The 14,162-nt window shown below is 39.2% G+C and overlaps 1 protein-coding gene across 13 annotated transcripts in view; it reads left to right on the top strand.

The window, feature by feature from the left end:
• The window catches only part of LOC103480087 (calcium/calmodulin-dependent protein kinase type II delta 1 chain), a 108,831-nt gene that overhangs the window by 26,519 nt on the left and 68,150 nt on the right, over positions 1–14,162 (top strand). For all 13 annotated transcript variants that reach the window (XM_008434849.2, XM_017310418.1, XM_008434852.2 and 10 more), the window contains one exon: positions 6,778–6,837. In XM_008434849.2, the coding sequence (XP_008433071.1) occupies positions 6,778–6,837 (60 nt within the window). The remainder of the gene's footprint in view (positions 1–6,777; positions 6,838–14,162) is intronic.

Here is a 14,162-nt window from a genome sequence, read left to right as displayed (position 1 = left end):
GGTTTGAATATTGCAACACTTTCCTATAACAAAATAGACCTGCAGAAAGAAATTACTAGTAAAATATCTTACATAGGCATAGTTGTATGCTCTATATGGAGATGTTCGTTAGCTTTGATTGTGTATCTCACAATTTTGTAATTTATCATTGTTTATTAAACTCTGAAAGCTGTTTGTTAATATTCTGTCCTAGAATGAGGTTAGATGGGCCCTTTTTTTGAGCTCCTGCCCCTTTAATGGTCTCTGCACGGCCCTGATTGAAGATGCCCTTGATGCCTGAGAAACACATCAAGGGCATCTTGACCCTGGTTTTGTCAACCAGGACATGTGTTTTGTCCTGGTTGACAAAACACATGGAGAATACGTTAAGGGGTATTGGGAAAAACATTGAGTGGCTCAAAAAGTTTTCATTCCAACTAAAGCCGGACAATAAGACTTTAGATGCTGATGCATAAGGTGAAACTTATTGGAAGGGGCTGGGAGGTCACAAATCTGAACCATGCAGTCCCCTCTCTGTCCTCCTAGATCCCTCTTCACATGTGTTCTTACAGCGTTGGAGAATATTTCATAAACTGTTGTATTACAGGGTGGCCCACAAAAAAGTAGTCTACTTTTTTTAACTTTTTTTTTTTACTTTTCGTACACTTTTCAAAGTGTACGCTAATAACCCAAAAACTTTACAGCAGTTGAAAGACAATATTTGGAATGCAATTCAGAGCACTGGTGCCCCAGAGTTGCGTCGCATATATGACAATAAGTTAAGGCCAATACTGCATCGACGCACATGGGGATCATTTCCAGCACTTTCTGTAAAGCGTGAGTGAAGTTCTTTCTTTCTTTACAGAAGGCCACCTTTCTGTAAAGAACGCAGTAACGCAGGCCACCCTGTATTTAGTGCCTCTCTTTGTTTTTATAAAGTTTATTTGATAGGGACAGACACACATCAATATAGACTAACTGAATAAAACATCATCCCATGTTTGCATCATGGTGCAATAGCAACAGCTGATTCACAGCACTTGTCCCTAGTTGGGCTTTAAAAAAGTAACTAAAAATTGTAGCAATAATCATTTAAAATAGCACAACATAATGTATACAAACTGAAAAATGTAAAACATCAAAAATGGTTAAGTTCTGTTTTTGACATAGCCAGAGTTTTGCTTGAGTTTTGAACGTACTAAAACTGGAGTCAGACTTTAAATGAACAGGAAGTGAGTTAAAGCTGCAGATCCTCTCACAGACTGAGCACTTTGAGCAAAAGTGGTTCTTCGAAAGAGAACCTTACAATTTCCATCTAAAGCTGCTCTGGTAGATCTGCTGTTGCCCTGCAGTCTCTACGCTATCGCTTAATGGTGCAGGTGCAAGTCCATTTAAACACTTAAAAATCAATTTTAAAACATTATAATTTAGAAAATTTGTAAAATCCAAAATGTCAAATTTAGCCAAAATGTGACAGTGATGGAATCTAATCGGCTTTTGATATAAAACCTTTAAGGCCCGATTATAGAGACTTGCTAATGGTTTGAGTAGTTTGACTAGACTGAGACCAGACAGGAGCTCCGTAGGTCAAATGTGAGGATCAGTGAGTTCAAAAACATCTCTGCACAGTGAAGTGTCGAACAATGTCTAATAATTTTAAAAGGGTTTATATTCGATCTAAGTTTTGCAGATTTTATCAACATGGCTCCTAAAATTTAACTGAGCATCCTGAATTATTCCTAAATATTTTTCTTGTGATACTTGTTAAGGCCCGTATTGATCTGAATACTCAAGGACTGTAATGATATTTTCTTGATTGAAAAGCAAAAGCACTTTGTTTTCTTTGTATTGAGAGTTAAGCAAGAATCCTTTAGCCATGTCTTTGTTTTTAACGCTGCAGGCTGACTCCTATTTGCATGAGCCTGGAATTGGCTTAACTCATTTGAATAACCAGTTGAGGGGGAGTGAGAGGGCTAAAATTAGATTTCCCAGAAACCAAAGCCATGTGGTCAGCAGGACATGTCTGAAGTGCGATGAAACAAAAAAAAAAAGAAAGAACATCATCCACAATGACATTGTTTTTAAAACTGTTTGTTTTTGTTTCTTAATAATGAATATCAGCAAAATTCTTGTACATTCTGTGAGGTCCTGTGTTCTGATGATTTCATCCCATTCCAAGTGAATTTGTATCTGAAGAACTGCGAACAGCACAGATGAGCAGCTGAGATATAATAAAGACATTGATTTACTGATTGTCGTCGTGATTCTGGTATTTGCATGCATCATCAGTCTGACGACTTACTGCAAGTCAGTAAATTGAATCAATCTGCTGGGTTTCATTGGATAGAAAATATTTGAAGCAGTTTCAATAATAAACTAAACTTGAGTGTAGGGGTTCACCGATTACAGTTTTCTGACCAATCACTGATTACTGTTCTTTAAGAACATGACCTGCGGGTTCAATTTTTACCCTTTTTTCTTTTTGTTTGAAACGCCGCAAAATATAGCAAGAAAGTTGCTGGATTGGTAACAGTGGGGTGACTACTGTTAACTGCAAACATGACCTGGTGCGCCAGTCTGTCGGTCAAACCTTTGTCACAACAGAGTAAGAGGACAGTAATAGATTTTTAGACCTTTGCTGAGGTAGATAAAGTTGAGGGATAAGATCAGCTTCACATCACAAATCTCCCAAAATTCAACAAATCGACTGGGCCTATACATTGGCACACCCGTACTACACTGCGTTGTGTTGAAGAAGATTTTAGGTTATAATATATTTAAAGAAAATCTCTGGCTCAATCTTCTGCTCACAGATCCCAGGTTCTCCCGGCGGGAAACCACACAGTGGTTGAGTGTTGACGTCACAGAATTTCAGAGTTTAGTCAAATAGAATACAAGGTATGAAAATACAACAGAAACATACATTCATTTACCCGAGACAAAGAGGAGAGAGGAAAAAAACAGCAAAGATGCGTCTTTGGAGAGTGCTGATGCAAAAGCAAAATAAAGCAGCAATCTGATTTGTTACTCCTGTGTACAAACTTTTATAGTAAAGGCATGTTTTTCCTCATTAATATATTCAAATAAGGTGTACCTCTGTTTGACCAACTGGAAGCTGTCTTTGACCCTCTTTAAAGTTAGAAGCTCCCTGCAATTTGTTTCCAATATCAAACATCAGTTGTCACCTTTTTCTAAACAAAGTGGAAGCAGAGCTTCTCCTCCACTGACCTGAACTCCTGCTGTTTTATGGCGTTTCACAGATCAGTGTGAAGCTGGAACTTCTGATTCTTTCCCACACAGACAAAGGGCAGATCAGAAGATTTAGCAGGCAATCTGCTGTAATTACAGGTAACATAAAGGTCAAGTTGGCAGAATAAATGATTAATCTGAAAACTATAATTAGTCTATTTCAATCAAGACATGTTAAGTTTTAAAACTAGCATATTTTAAATTTATTTTCTTAATTGTTTACCAGGAATCAGATAATAATATGTGGTGTTTACTTTTAATCTAATCTTTTTGACTGAATTTATGGATTGAATAGATTACATATTTCTCTGTGTAAAGTGCCTTCAGGCAGCCTTTGTGGTAAATTGTTCTATAAATACATCCTATTGAATAGAGTTTTAATGACCAGGTTTTAGAGAATATGAACAAAAATCTTTTTATCATTAGTTTTACTTCACATCTGTAACAAGGACTTTCATTTTTGGACTAATAATAAAGGACAAAATTCAGCAGCAATGTGGCCTCTTTTCCTCTGCAACTCATAACAGTGGTGCTGAAGTAGAGCCAAAATTAAGACTATTAACACACCTGTGATAATTGTAGTGGTAGGATAAAAACATTTTGAAGCTAGGTATTGATCTGATTCAGTGTTTTTGAACCACTGTTGTGCCGTGAGTGATCGTCAGGTGTGGCGTGGAAATTATTCAATTTCACTTACGGTACCGTATTTTCTGGACTATAAGCTGCTACTTTTTTCCTAAACTTTGAACCATGCGGATTGTAGCCCGGTTCGGCTTTTCTGTGGATTTTTCTTCAACCACCAGGGGGCTCTCTAGCAGGAAGTGAATCATTAGAAGTCAAAATTGTAAATCAAAGAAGAACGCGCTGATTTTCATTTAGAATAGCGGTTCTCAACGTGGGCGGTACCGCCCCCCAGGGGGCGTTCAGAGGACGGCAGGGGGCGCTGGCGGACATTTTTACAAAAGGGGGGCGCTGGGATACCTTTGGGGGGCGTTTGGTCGAAGGTAAACTTTACACCTTAAATCCACAACAATACCAGTTTAGACTTTGAGCAACTTGGTAAAACTGTATTGTGTAACATTAAATCATGCTTGGCTGCAACTGTATCGATGGCAGCTCTTCTTCTATTCAGTGTTTGTAGCTTCATGGCTCCGCATCAGTTCAGCGTTACACCGGCTGAAGACGCTGCTGGGATTCACTTTGTCTGGTATTTATGTAGCTACATATGTTATGGCAGTTCTGTGATCATGTCAAAGCATCAATTTATATTAAAAAGTGTTTTATTTCCATTTGAAAGCTGCCCGCTTCCATGGAAGGACAACAGAAAATCGCTTTTATAAACATGTAATTACTAAAATCACGATACCCTCACTTTGTATCCCTCTGAAAAATGAACCCATTTAAATAAAGAAATCCCTCCATGGTGATACCACGATAGAGAGCGTTCATTTTATAGCGTTAACACGGAGCTGTAAGTGGTCCGGTATGAAAAGAGATGATAGAACAACACAGCACTTTTAAATTTCAAGGTTTATGTCAGTCTGCCTTTTCCCCATCGATATGTTTCCCGACCGCCCTGCACCTTAGGGAGTTAAAAAAATAATAATAATTCGCGCACATTGCGTAAAACTCTGAAACAGGAGAAGCAGGACATAAAACGGAGCGACGAACTAGATGTGAATTATGACATAAAAACAGAGAATCCGACGCTGAACAGTGAAAAAAAATCAACACATGATGTGAAACACATGACGATTAGGCGGCGCATTTCTGAATAAAGAGCACAATGTTTGATTTTATAGAAATGATTCTGATTATTTTTATATTGAAATTGATAAACAGACACACTTTTTGTGTTTTATTAAAGAATATATTTACATAATTCCATAATTTAATGTACATTTAACATTTCAAGACAAACAAATAATTTTCCTGTATTTATTTTTATACGTTATTGAGAAATGACTTTTGATTTATAAATTGTCAAACATTAAACTACATATTTTTCTTTTTTCCAGAGAATCAATATTTATTACAGTATGTCAACTCTGCTATTGACAGCAAAGAGTGAAAATAATTCTAACAGAGAAAATTATTTTTATTTCATTACAAAAGCTACATTATTACACTAATACTGTATAAATATAGGCGGCTACAGAGTATCTTTATTTACATTTTTGGTTGGTGGTGCCTCGTGATTTTTTTCAATTAAAACAATGTACCTTGGCTCAAAAAAGGTTGAAAAACACTGAATGATAACCCAGTGGCTGGCGCAGGCAAATGAGAAGCAGATTTCTGTTACGCCTGTCGCAATAAACAATAAATCAATTAATCGTACAATAAATGAAAGTTACCAACCTCATTTTATTTTATCGGCTTATCGTTTCTTCCTGCCTTTTTCTCTTTCTATTGATGACACTGGATGAAAAAAGGCTCAACTCTGGTGCTCTCCGCTGATCCTCCCTTCCTCATTTCTTTAGCGTAATGCCCAGCTCTCACTACATGATTTTAGAACTGTTTGCTGATTGTCGGCCCATTTTCAAAACCTGAGAGATCACCCACTAGCCGACAGAAATCCTATGTTTAACGGATTCGATAGGGTTTGATCGTGCCGTCCAACAATGGGCACAAAATAATGGCTACAAGTCAAGTTAACTAATTTTAAAATCAGGCATTAATCAATGCTTTACTAGAATCTACCTGTGATGCATGTGGTTAGAGTCAGCGTAAAGTCCTGACTGAATGAAAATCATTGTAACCTATTTATGTCACGTTAGCAGTGAACAGCTGACAAGTTACCAGGTTTATCAACTGCAGTAGGAACTTCGCTCCAACTCCTCTCCTGGTGGTTTCTGTGGATATTCTTTTCACGGATTATTGAATAAACATGAATGTTGTTTCCACATATCTCCAATGTCCGCTGGACTCTGGGTTGCGCTGTGTCAGCTGTTTGGGATTCCCCTCCGTGGTTTCCCCTCAGAAAGCACGGAGGGGAATCCGTCTATGCTTTCAGTGGTTAGGGTTAGGATCAGCATTGCCTGTTTATTGAATTGGAAAACAAATGTTCTCAGTGACTCCTGATAAACATCTGAGCCAGCAGTTATGTCCTCCACAGTGGGGGTGGAAGATGATCCTGTGGTTTACTGTTATCTGGACAATTGTCTATCATAACTATAATTAAGTGTAATAATACAATAGGGTTTGTTATTTTTGCTATCTTCTTCCACTGTTGGTGTCATGAGAGCATTAATATATTTTGATCTGTTCAAAAACCAGCTTAAATCCAGGTATTCTGTGCCATTTAACTGTACAGAGGCACTACTTGATGTAACTGGTTATCGTACTTTAACACTCTTAAAACTCTAATGTATATTACAGACTGTCATGTAAACATCTGGAGCCAATACTAAAACTAACAGAAATGATCATTGGTAACACTTTGAGGGGGTGGGCATAAGACTGACATGACACTGTCATAAACATGACATAACCCCTGATGTCACCAAATTTCATGGGGACTTGGGTAACGCTTTTTTTCTGTCCCCACAGATCACCAGAAGCTGGAGCGCGAAGCCAGGATCTGTCGCCTGCTCAAACACGCCAACATTGGTAACTGATTTATTTTCCAGCTTACTGCATCTCTCTGTCTTCCCTTACTTTGTGTTGTACTCTTGATGACCAACATAGATGTTGAAATGGACAGCCTTCTGGTTGGGAAGCAACATTGTAGTCATTAGTTTCTGATCTCTGTAGCTAAATGTTTGATTTGATGCTTGTAGAATGAAAAGCTTCAGTTTATCTTTTTTAACTCAGCTTTCTGCTGAAGCTTCTGTAAGTTTTCCACTTCATCTTCAATGACACATTGTCGCTGTACTCTGGCCAGTCGTCATGTTTGAAGCTCTCCATCAACTGCTGCCATTCTAAGACTATCCATCCTGGATGGTGATGCAGGGATGCCTTGGATTACAGTCACCACATCACTGTCCAGCTCAGTGTACATGTCACTCTTTTTTTTTGTCATGTGACAGTGGGCTTCGAGACAGACTATCAGAAGCGACAGGGTTTTTCCTGGTACATACGAGATCCAAACCTGAAGCAGTATAAGTCTCATGCGAAGACGCTGACACCACCAGGAAACGTTATCGTGCTGTGATTATTACTAATGGTACCAGTGGTTTGTGATCATCTTCCAGAACTGATCCAGGTCACAAAAATATTTGTCAAGCTTCTCATAAAAAACCCCACAATGCCAACTTTATTTATAAAGCACTTTAAAACAACCACAGCTGATACAAGTGCTGTACACTTTGTATCAGTGTACAGCACTGATACAAAGTTAGAGGTTCTGAAAACATCAGAACCTCTAACAGCTTCTGTGTTTTTAAAAAAATAATAAAAATAAAATAAAAACTTAGTTTAAAAACAAACGCATACAATTTAAAACTAGATCCCGCTGCTGTTGAAAGCCAAGTAAAATAAATGTGTTTTAAGACTAACTTTAAAAGTTAGGTAAAAACCCAGGGTTTACCAAAGTAAAACCAAAGTAAAGCCATGCTTTACTAGGTCCCCCACCAGGCTAAGCTTAGCTTGTTTTATTTTTAGTAAAATTAATAATTGAAAAGATAAAAATAAATATTCAATTTCCTTTTTCTCCTAAATCTTAAAGCCAGATTGTGTCTCTGTTGTTCATAGTTTCACTCGCAGAGCAGATTTATTTCTAAAAGATACGTTTATAGTTTATGCATTTAAAGCCGGAGAGCAGACCAATCACACAGCTGGTACCTCTTCTCATTGCCTCACTCATCATGCAGGGGCCCCTCTTCCTGCTGAAAACATCAGAACCTCTAACAGCTTCTGTGTTAGATTTAGTGAAATCTGGGAGAGGGGGAATAGTTTCATTGGCCAACATAAGAAGCAATAAGTTATCATTTATTAATTTGTATTTGTGATCAAATGCAGCACAAACTCAGAGATTAAACTAACATCAGATTGTTGCTTTGATAACAAAACGGTAACACTTTATTTGAAGGGGTGTGTATAAGACTGACATGACACACATGAGATAATATCTGTCATGAACATAGAGAAGTCTTTATGACTTCTCTATGGCACATATCGTTTCTAAAATGCTGTATTTTTCCACATTTCCCACATTTATCTTCATTTGTCCCTTTTTATTTCCTTGCTGCTTACTGTGTTTTGGTTTCCAATACATGTATCTCTTCTTATGGTGGACCTCCTCCACTTATCTCTCCGACTTGGCCTGTTGGCTCACCTGAGCTGCCACCTCTTCAGATTGTTTGGTGGTCTGTATCATTTGTGCCAACGTCAGACTCGCCATCAACTGCAGCCAGCAGGAGAGTTCTTTATCCTGTATCCTGTATCCCGACAACAATGCAATCCTGGACCTTTTTTTAAAGGTTTTGTTGGCTCTAGTGGCCTTTATTTGAAAGTAGTTTTGCCAGGAAAAAGGGTCATGAGAGAGGGGGAAGACATGCAGCAAGCATCGCCAGGCCGGGAGTCGAGCCTGCGACCACTGGCATGAGGACTAAGGCCTCAATACATGGGTTGTGCGTTGCCCCTGCACCACCACAGTGCCCGAACTCACAGGTTTCTGGTAGGTCATACAGCACTCGGATGAAACACTGAGCCTTTTCTACCTGCCACTGAACACGCTAGTGAAAGCAGGCTCTCTCTCTTATATTTCTCTGGGATACGAAATATTCATCAAACTTCTCCATAGTGATAGAAAGATAATCACGGTCCTCCTTTGAGCGAACATGAATGATTTATAAATCATCTCTACTTCGCTGTCTACAGCATAAATCAGGCAGCTCAAAAGTTAAACTGTCTGCACAGCAATAGAGACCTGCTTCTTAGGCTACATTCCCACCTTGTAGTGACTCTCCCTCCTGCCCGGTTGAACTCACTGGCTACACTCCTTCCTCGGCCTTTAAGAACGAGCTGCTATCTGCACTCCGGGTTGAAATCAAAACTGAACTCAGAGAAACTCTGACCGAAAACTTGTCGAGGACTAAGGCTGAGCTGGCAGTGAAATCAGAATTAACTATCAGTCTTACAATCATTCAGCTGGTTGCACGCTTGAAGGATACTATGGGCGAGTTAGAGACATCACTCTACCTGCACCGATAACATCACAGGCTAAGGTTGAGCAGCCATCAGTGGATCTGAAAAGATTAGACACTAAATGGGATAACCTGGAGCCCAGATCTCACCACAATAATATACAGTTGATAGGCATTCCAGAGAATTTTTCCACCTCTTCTACAGCCATCTCCACTTCGCTTAATGAGGGTTTTCAATTGGAGAAGGAGCCCTTGGTGGACCATCGTACTCTCCAGCCGTAACCTGGAGAAGCGACCTTGCCCTATAGTGGTCCACCTGCACTATCACTTGGAGTGTGTGGACATATTGTGCCGAGCTACGACCCAGGTGCGGTTCAAGATTGGAGACATACACTTCTCTGTTTTTCCTGACCACACGCCAAAGACGTTGTATTATTGTATTATTGTTGTATTATTTCATGTCCCAATTCTGTTCGTGAATATATATGCCCCCAATTTTGATGATCCAAATTTTATGCATGCTATTTGAATGCCTTCCCTGTTTAGATGATAATGTCCTTATATAGTAGGCGAGGATATGAATTGCGTCATCGATCCCAATCTAGATCACTCTGACCCACGTAATTTGGTCCCTTCATTAATGTCTAGATCACTCTCAGATTTCATGTCAAAAAAATGGTTGCATTGATTCCTGGAAATTTTACAATCCCCTTAGCAAGGAATTTTCTTTCTTTTCCCACTTGCATCGGTCTTTATCTTGGATTGATTACTTCTTTGTCGACGCTAAGCTAATTCCAGAGGTTCCAGCTGTTAATTATCACTCTATTGTCATTTCTGACGATGCCCCTCTTTCATTAGAGATCAAGTTTTCTTTTCAACATCCATATGCAACACCTTGGAGATTCCATCCTTTACTTCTTTCAGATGAAAGGTTTAATACATTTATCATAGCTAAAATCGATTATTTTATTGCAATGAATCAGAATGAGAGGGATCCAATCTCGCATTCATTACTTTGGGAATCACTTAAAGCAGTGGTTTCCAAACTTTTTCTCCTGGGCCCCCCCAGTGGTTTCCAAGCTATTTCTGGGTCCCCCCATATGGCTTGCAAATAGTTGTCTGGTTGAACGATGTGTGTGAGCGAAGGGGGTGGGGGCTGTGGATTCTTAGAGACTCCCTGTTATACTCAGCCCCGGCTCCAGACGAACAAGAGGGGGGAATCAGCTTTTTGGGGGGAAAATGAATCGTAGCTGAACACAGACAACAACACCAGTAGCATACAAGCTACTTGTTAACAAGCTTTTGTGATGTATTGATATTAGCTAGTTAATCATTTTTTAGCTAGCATTAGCTGCATCAACAGTCTGTTAGTTTGGGGGAAAAACTGAAAAGTTCTTTGCGTTTTGCTTGTTTGCTGCTGTTGGGAATGGAAATCCCGATCTATTAATCATAATTTGTATTGACACACGGAACATAAAATCAGCCAAGAAAAGCATTCAGATTTTACTTATTTTATTCACTTTCAGCGCTGAAAGGAGACGCTTTAACCATTACATCTGAGAAGAGTTTCTAAAAAAGTCTGTAGCGTCTGAGGAGAAGGAGGAGGGCAGCTGATTATATGGACTGAAGACACTCCCTCAAATCACACCATGCCTCTGTGGCCTGAGAAAACATTTCTTTTCCGTGAGAAATGAACCTTGGTGTCTAACAGAATCAAACATGTAACTTTTTACTGTGGCCCTTTTGTCTAACAGCGTGTGACTCTTTCTCGACCTGGTAAAGCGTCTCAGCACTGCCATGATTCTAACACACCTGCGTAGCTCTGCGCAGCAGCAGCAGCAGCAGGTCTCCTTCGCTGCCATACAGGTGTAAACCCAGCGCAAACGTTGTAGCGCTCATGTTGCGTTTAAAGGCGGCTCAGAAAAACATGTTACGACGTGTTAACAACGGATTAAATGGTTTTAACTGCTGATAAAAGTGACAGAAGACACAGATATGGGAAGTGCAGAAGCTCCTACTGTATCAAATTGACATAGGAATAACAGAGTTGGCCATTCTAAGGTAAAAACCCAGCGCATACAGCGTTCAGGTTTTTTTTTTCATCCAGATGGGATGAAAAAGGAAGGGAGGGAAGAATATACACTGCTCAAAAAATAAAGGGAACACTTAAGCACTTAAGTGAACACTTAAGTGTTCCCTTTATTTTTTGAGCAGTATATTTCACACGCACAAATAATGAATTTACAAACTACAAAAAAATCAGAGGAAGGGAATATTAGTAACTGGTATTGGAAGAGAACACTGTGTCAATGTTTAGAAGATACTAACATCTTCAGAAGTATCGAACTCTCCAGAGAGAAATATTATATTTTGACACACGTATCAAATAGTATATATGCAAACACATTAAACTCTTCATGTCACACTTTGAGACGCTACGATCAGATATCAAGCAGCAGAAAACAACAGAGTGACTTTCCGAGATCAGACCTTGGTTAGCGGGGTAAACACACTCCACCCGTTCGCTGAGCCTGGAGCCGCCTGGCTCCGTTAGCTACACTACGCTACTCCGGAGTATATTTCAAAGAAATTGCATGAGCTAAGTGTGTAGATGAAGCTATGAGGATTACTTTCTAGCCTAAAAACATCTTTAAACAACTTTTTGTGACAAATTAATAGTGTACGTATATACCTTTATTTATTGCTGCTGTGCAATGGTGGCCATCTTGCTGGTCCAGAGACGAGACGGGTATGGCTGCAGGATGGTATGGAAAGCCACTGCCCCGTGCTCTGGTCTTTCAAAATAAAAAAAACAAAACTAAAAACTCAGGCTAACCATTTTTCTGGTATTATTTGTTTCTCACAGGAGCATTACTTAAACTGACTTGTGGCTGGCAGAACAGTATAGAGCCTGAAACCTGAAAGGAACAAGCTTGTCTCCCTGCAGCCTGCACAATGTGTGTGATACTGTGTAAGCCAGACAGAGAGAATTTTCGGGACAGACCGCTTGTCAAAAATGAAATCATGAAAATCAAAACTGACCGCTCGTTATCTGTTTTTTTGTTTAGTGCACTTAATGGGAAAACGGATAAGGAGCCAAAAATCCGATTTCCGATTTTGGTTTAATAAACGAAAAATAAAAAATCTAGTCTATTTTCGTTTTCTTATTTTTTATTTCAAACGAAAAAACAAACTGCCTGAAAATACTTGGACCGGTCACTCTACTATTAATTAAATTTTTAATTTCATTTTACTCCTCGTTATTTAAATCTGAATCTCCAGCTGATACCACTGAAATTAACATGCTTCTTGATGGTCTCAAGTTCCCTGTGATAAACCTAGATGTTAGTAGGGAACTTGACCTGCCACTAACCATGGAGGAGATTGTTACTGTCATGAGAAGCATGCAAAGCAATAAAGCTCCTGGACCGGATGGATTTCCTGTTGAATTTCTTTTTTAATTTCAGGACAAGCTATAAGGAATCGTTACATCAAGGCAGTCTCTCCCATACTTTAACACAAGCCTCTATTTGTCTCCTCTTAAAAACAGATAAAGATCCTAATCTTTCTAGCTCATACAGACCTCTCTCCTTAATAAATGTGGATGCTAAGATCTTGCTAAAGTTTTAGCACATCTTTCGGAAAGTATTATACCAACTATTATCTCATATGAGTGAACTGGATTTGTTATCGGGAGGCAACTATTGTTTAATATCCATGCACTCTTGAACATTATCTATCCTAAAACCACCTAAGTACCTGAAGTGATGATCTCGGTTGCTGCTGAGAAGCGTTCGACAGAGTTAAATTGGACTATTTATTTGCTGTTCTAAGGAAATTTGAACTGGGAGATGTATTCATTTCTTGGATATGTCTCTTTTATACGTCTCCTTGTGCCAGCATTTCCTACAATGGCATTCAGTCCTGGTTTTTTTTTTGTTGTTACTTTTCTGTGGCCCTAGACAGGGATGCCCGTTATCCCCTCTCTATGGCTAGTTTGCCCTAGCCATAGAGCCTCTGTCAATCTTCCTAAGGTCTTCCAACACTTTCACTGGAATTTCCCATGTAGGCACCGAATTCAAACTATCGCTTCATGCTGACGATTTATTGCAGTATGTCTCAGATCCTACTCTATCCATTTCATCAATTTTATCTGCCTTTCAGAGATTTGAATCTTTTTCAGGCTATAGAGTAAATATTGCTAAAAGTGAATGCTACCCTTTCAATCTGGCAGCATTAAAATTTTCACACTCCGACATTCCTAGTAAGTTGAACTTCTCTGGCTTTAAGTACCTACAGTCATGGCCAAAAGTTTTGAGAATGATTAAAATGTTAATATTTAGAAAGTCTACTGCTTCAGTTTTTATAATGGCAATTTGCATATTCTCCAGAATGTTATAAAGAGTGATCAGCTTAACAGCAATTAATTGCAAAGTCAATATTTGCCTAGAAAATGAACTTTATCCCCCAAAACACATTTCCACTTCATTGCAGCCTTAAAAGGACCAGCTAACATGGTTTCAGCTCCATTAACACAGGTGTGGGTGTTGATGAGGACAGGGCTGGAGATCAATCTGTCATGATTAAGTAAGAATGACACCACTGGACACTTTAAAAAGAAGCTGGTGCTTGGCATCATTGTTCCTCTTCTGTGAACCATGGTTATCTCTAAAGAAACATGTGCAGTCATCATTGCACTGCACAAAAATGGCCTAACAGGGAAGAGCAGCTGGAAAGATTCACCTCAGTCAACAATCTTATCACATCATCAAGAACTTCAAGGAGAGAGGTTCCATTGTTGCCAAAAAGGCTCCAGGGCGCCCAAGAAAGACCAGCAAGCGCCAGGAC

Source organism: Poecilia reticulata, linkage group LG18, assembly GCF_000633615.1.
Source record: "Poecilia reticulata strain Guanapo linkage group LG18, Guppy_female_1.0+MT, whole genome shotgun sequence".
Taxonomy (NCBI): domain Eukaryota; kingdom Metazoa; phylum Chordata; class Actinopteri; order Cyprinodontiformes; family Poeciliidae; genus Poecilia; species Poecilia reticulata.
The sequence above is the reverse complement of the archived record's forward strand: the minus strand, read 5'-3'. Positions and strand labels throughout refer to the sequence as shown.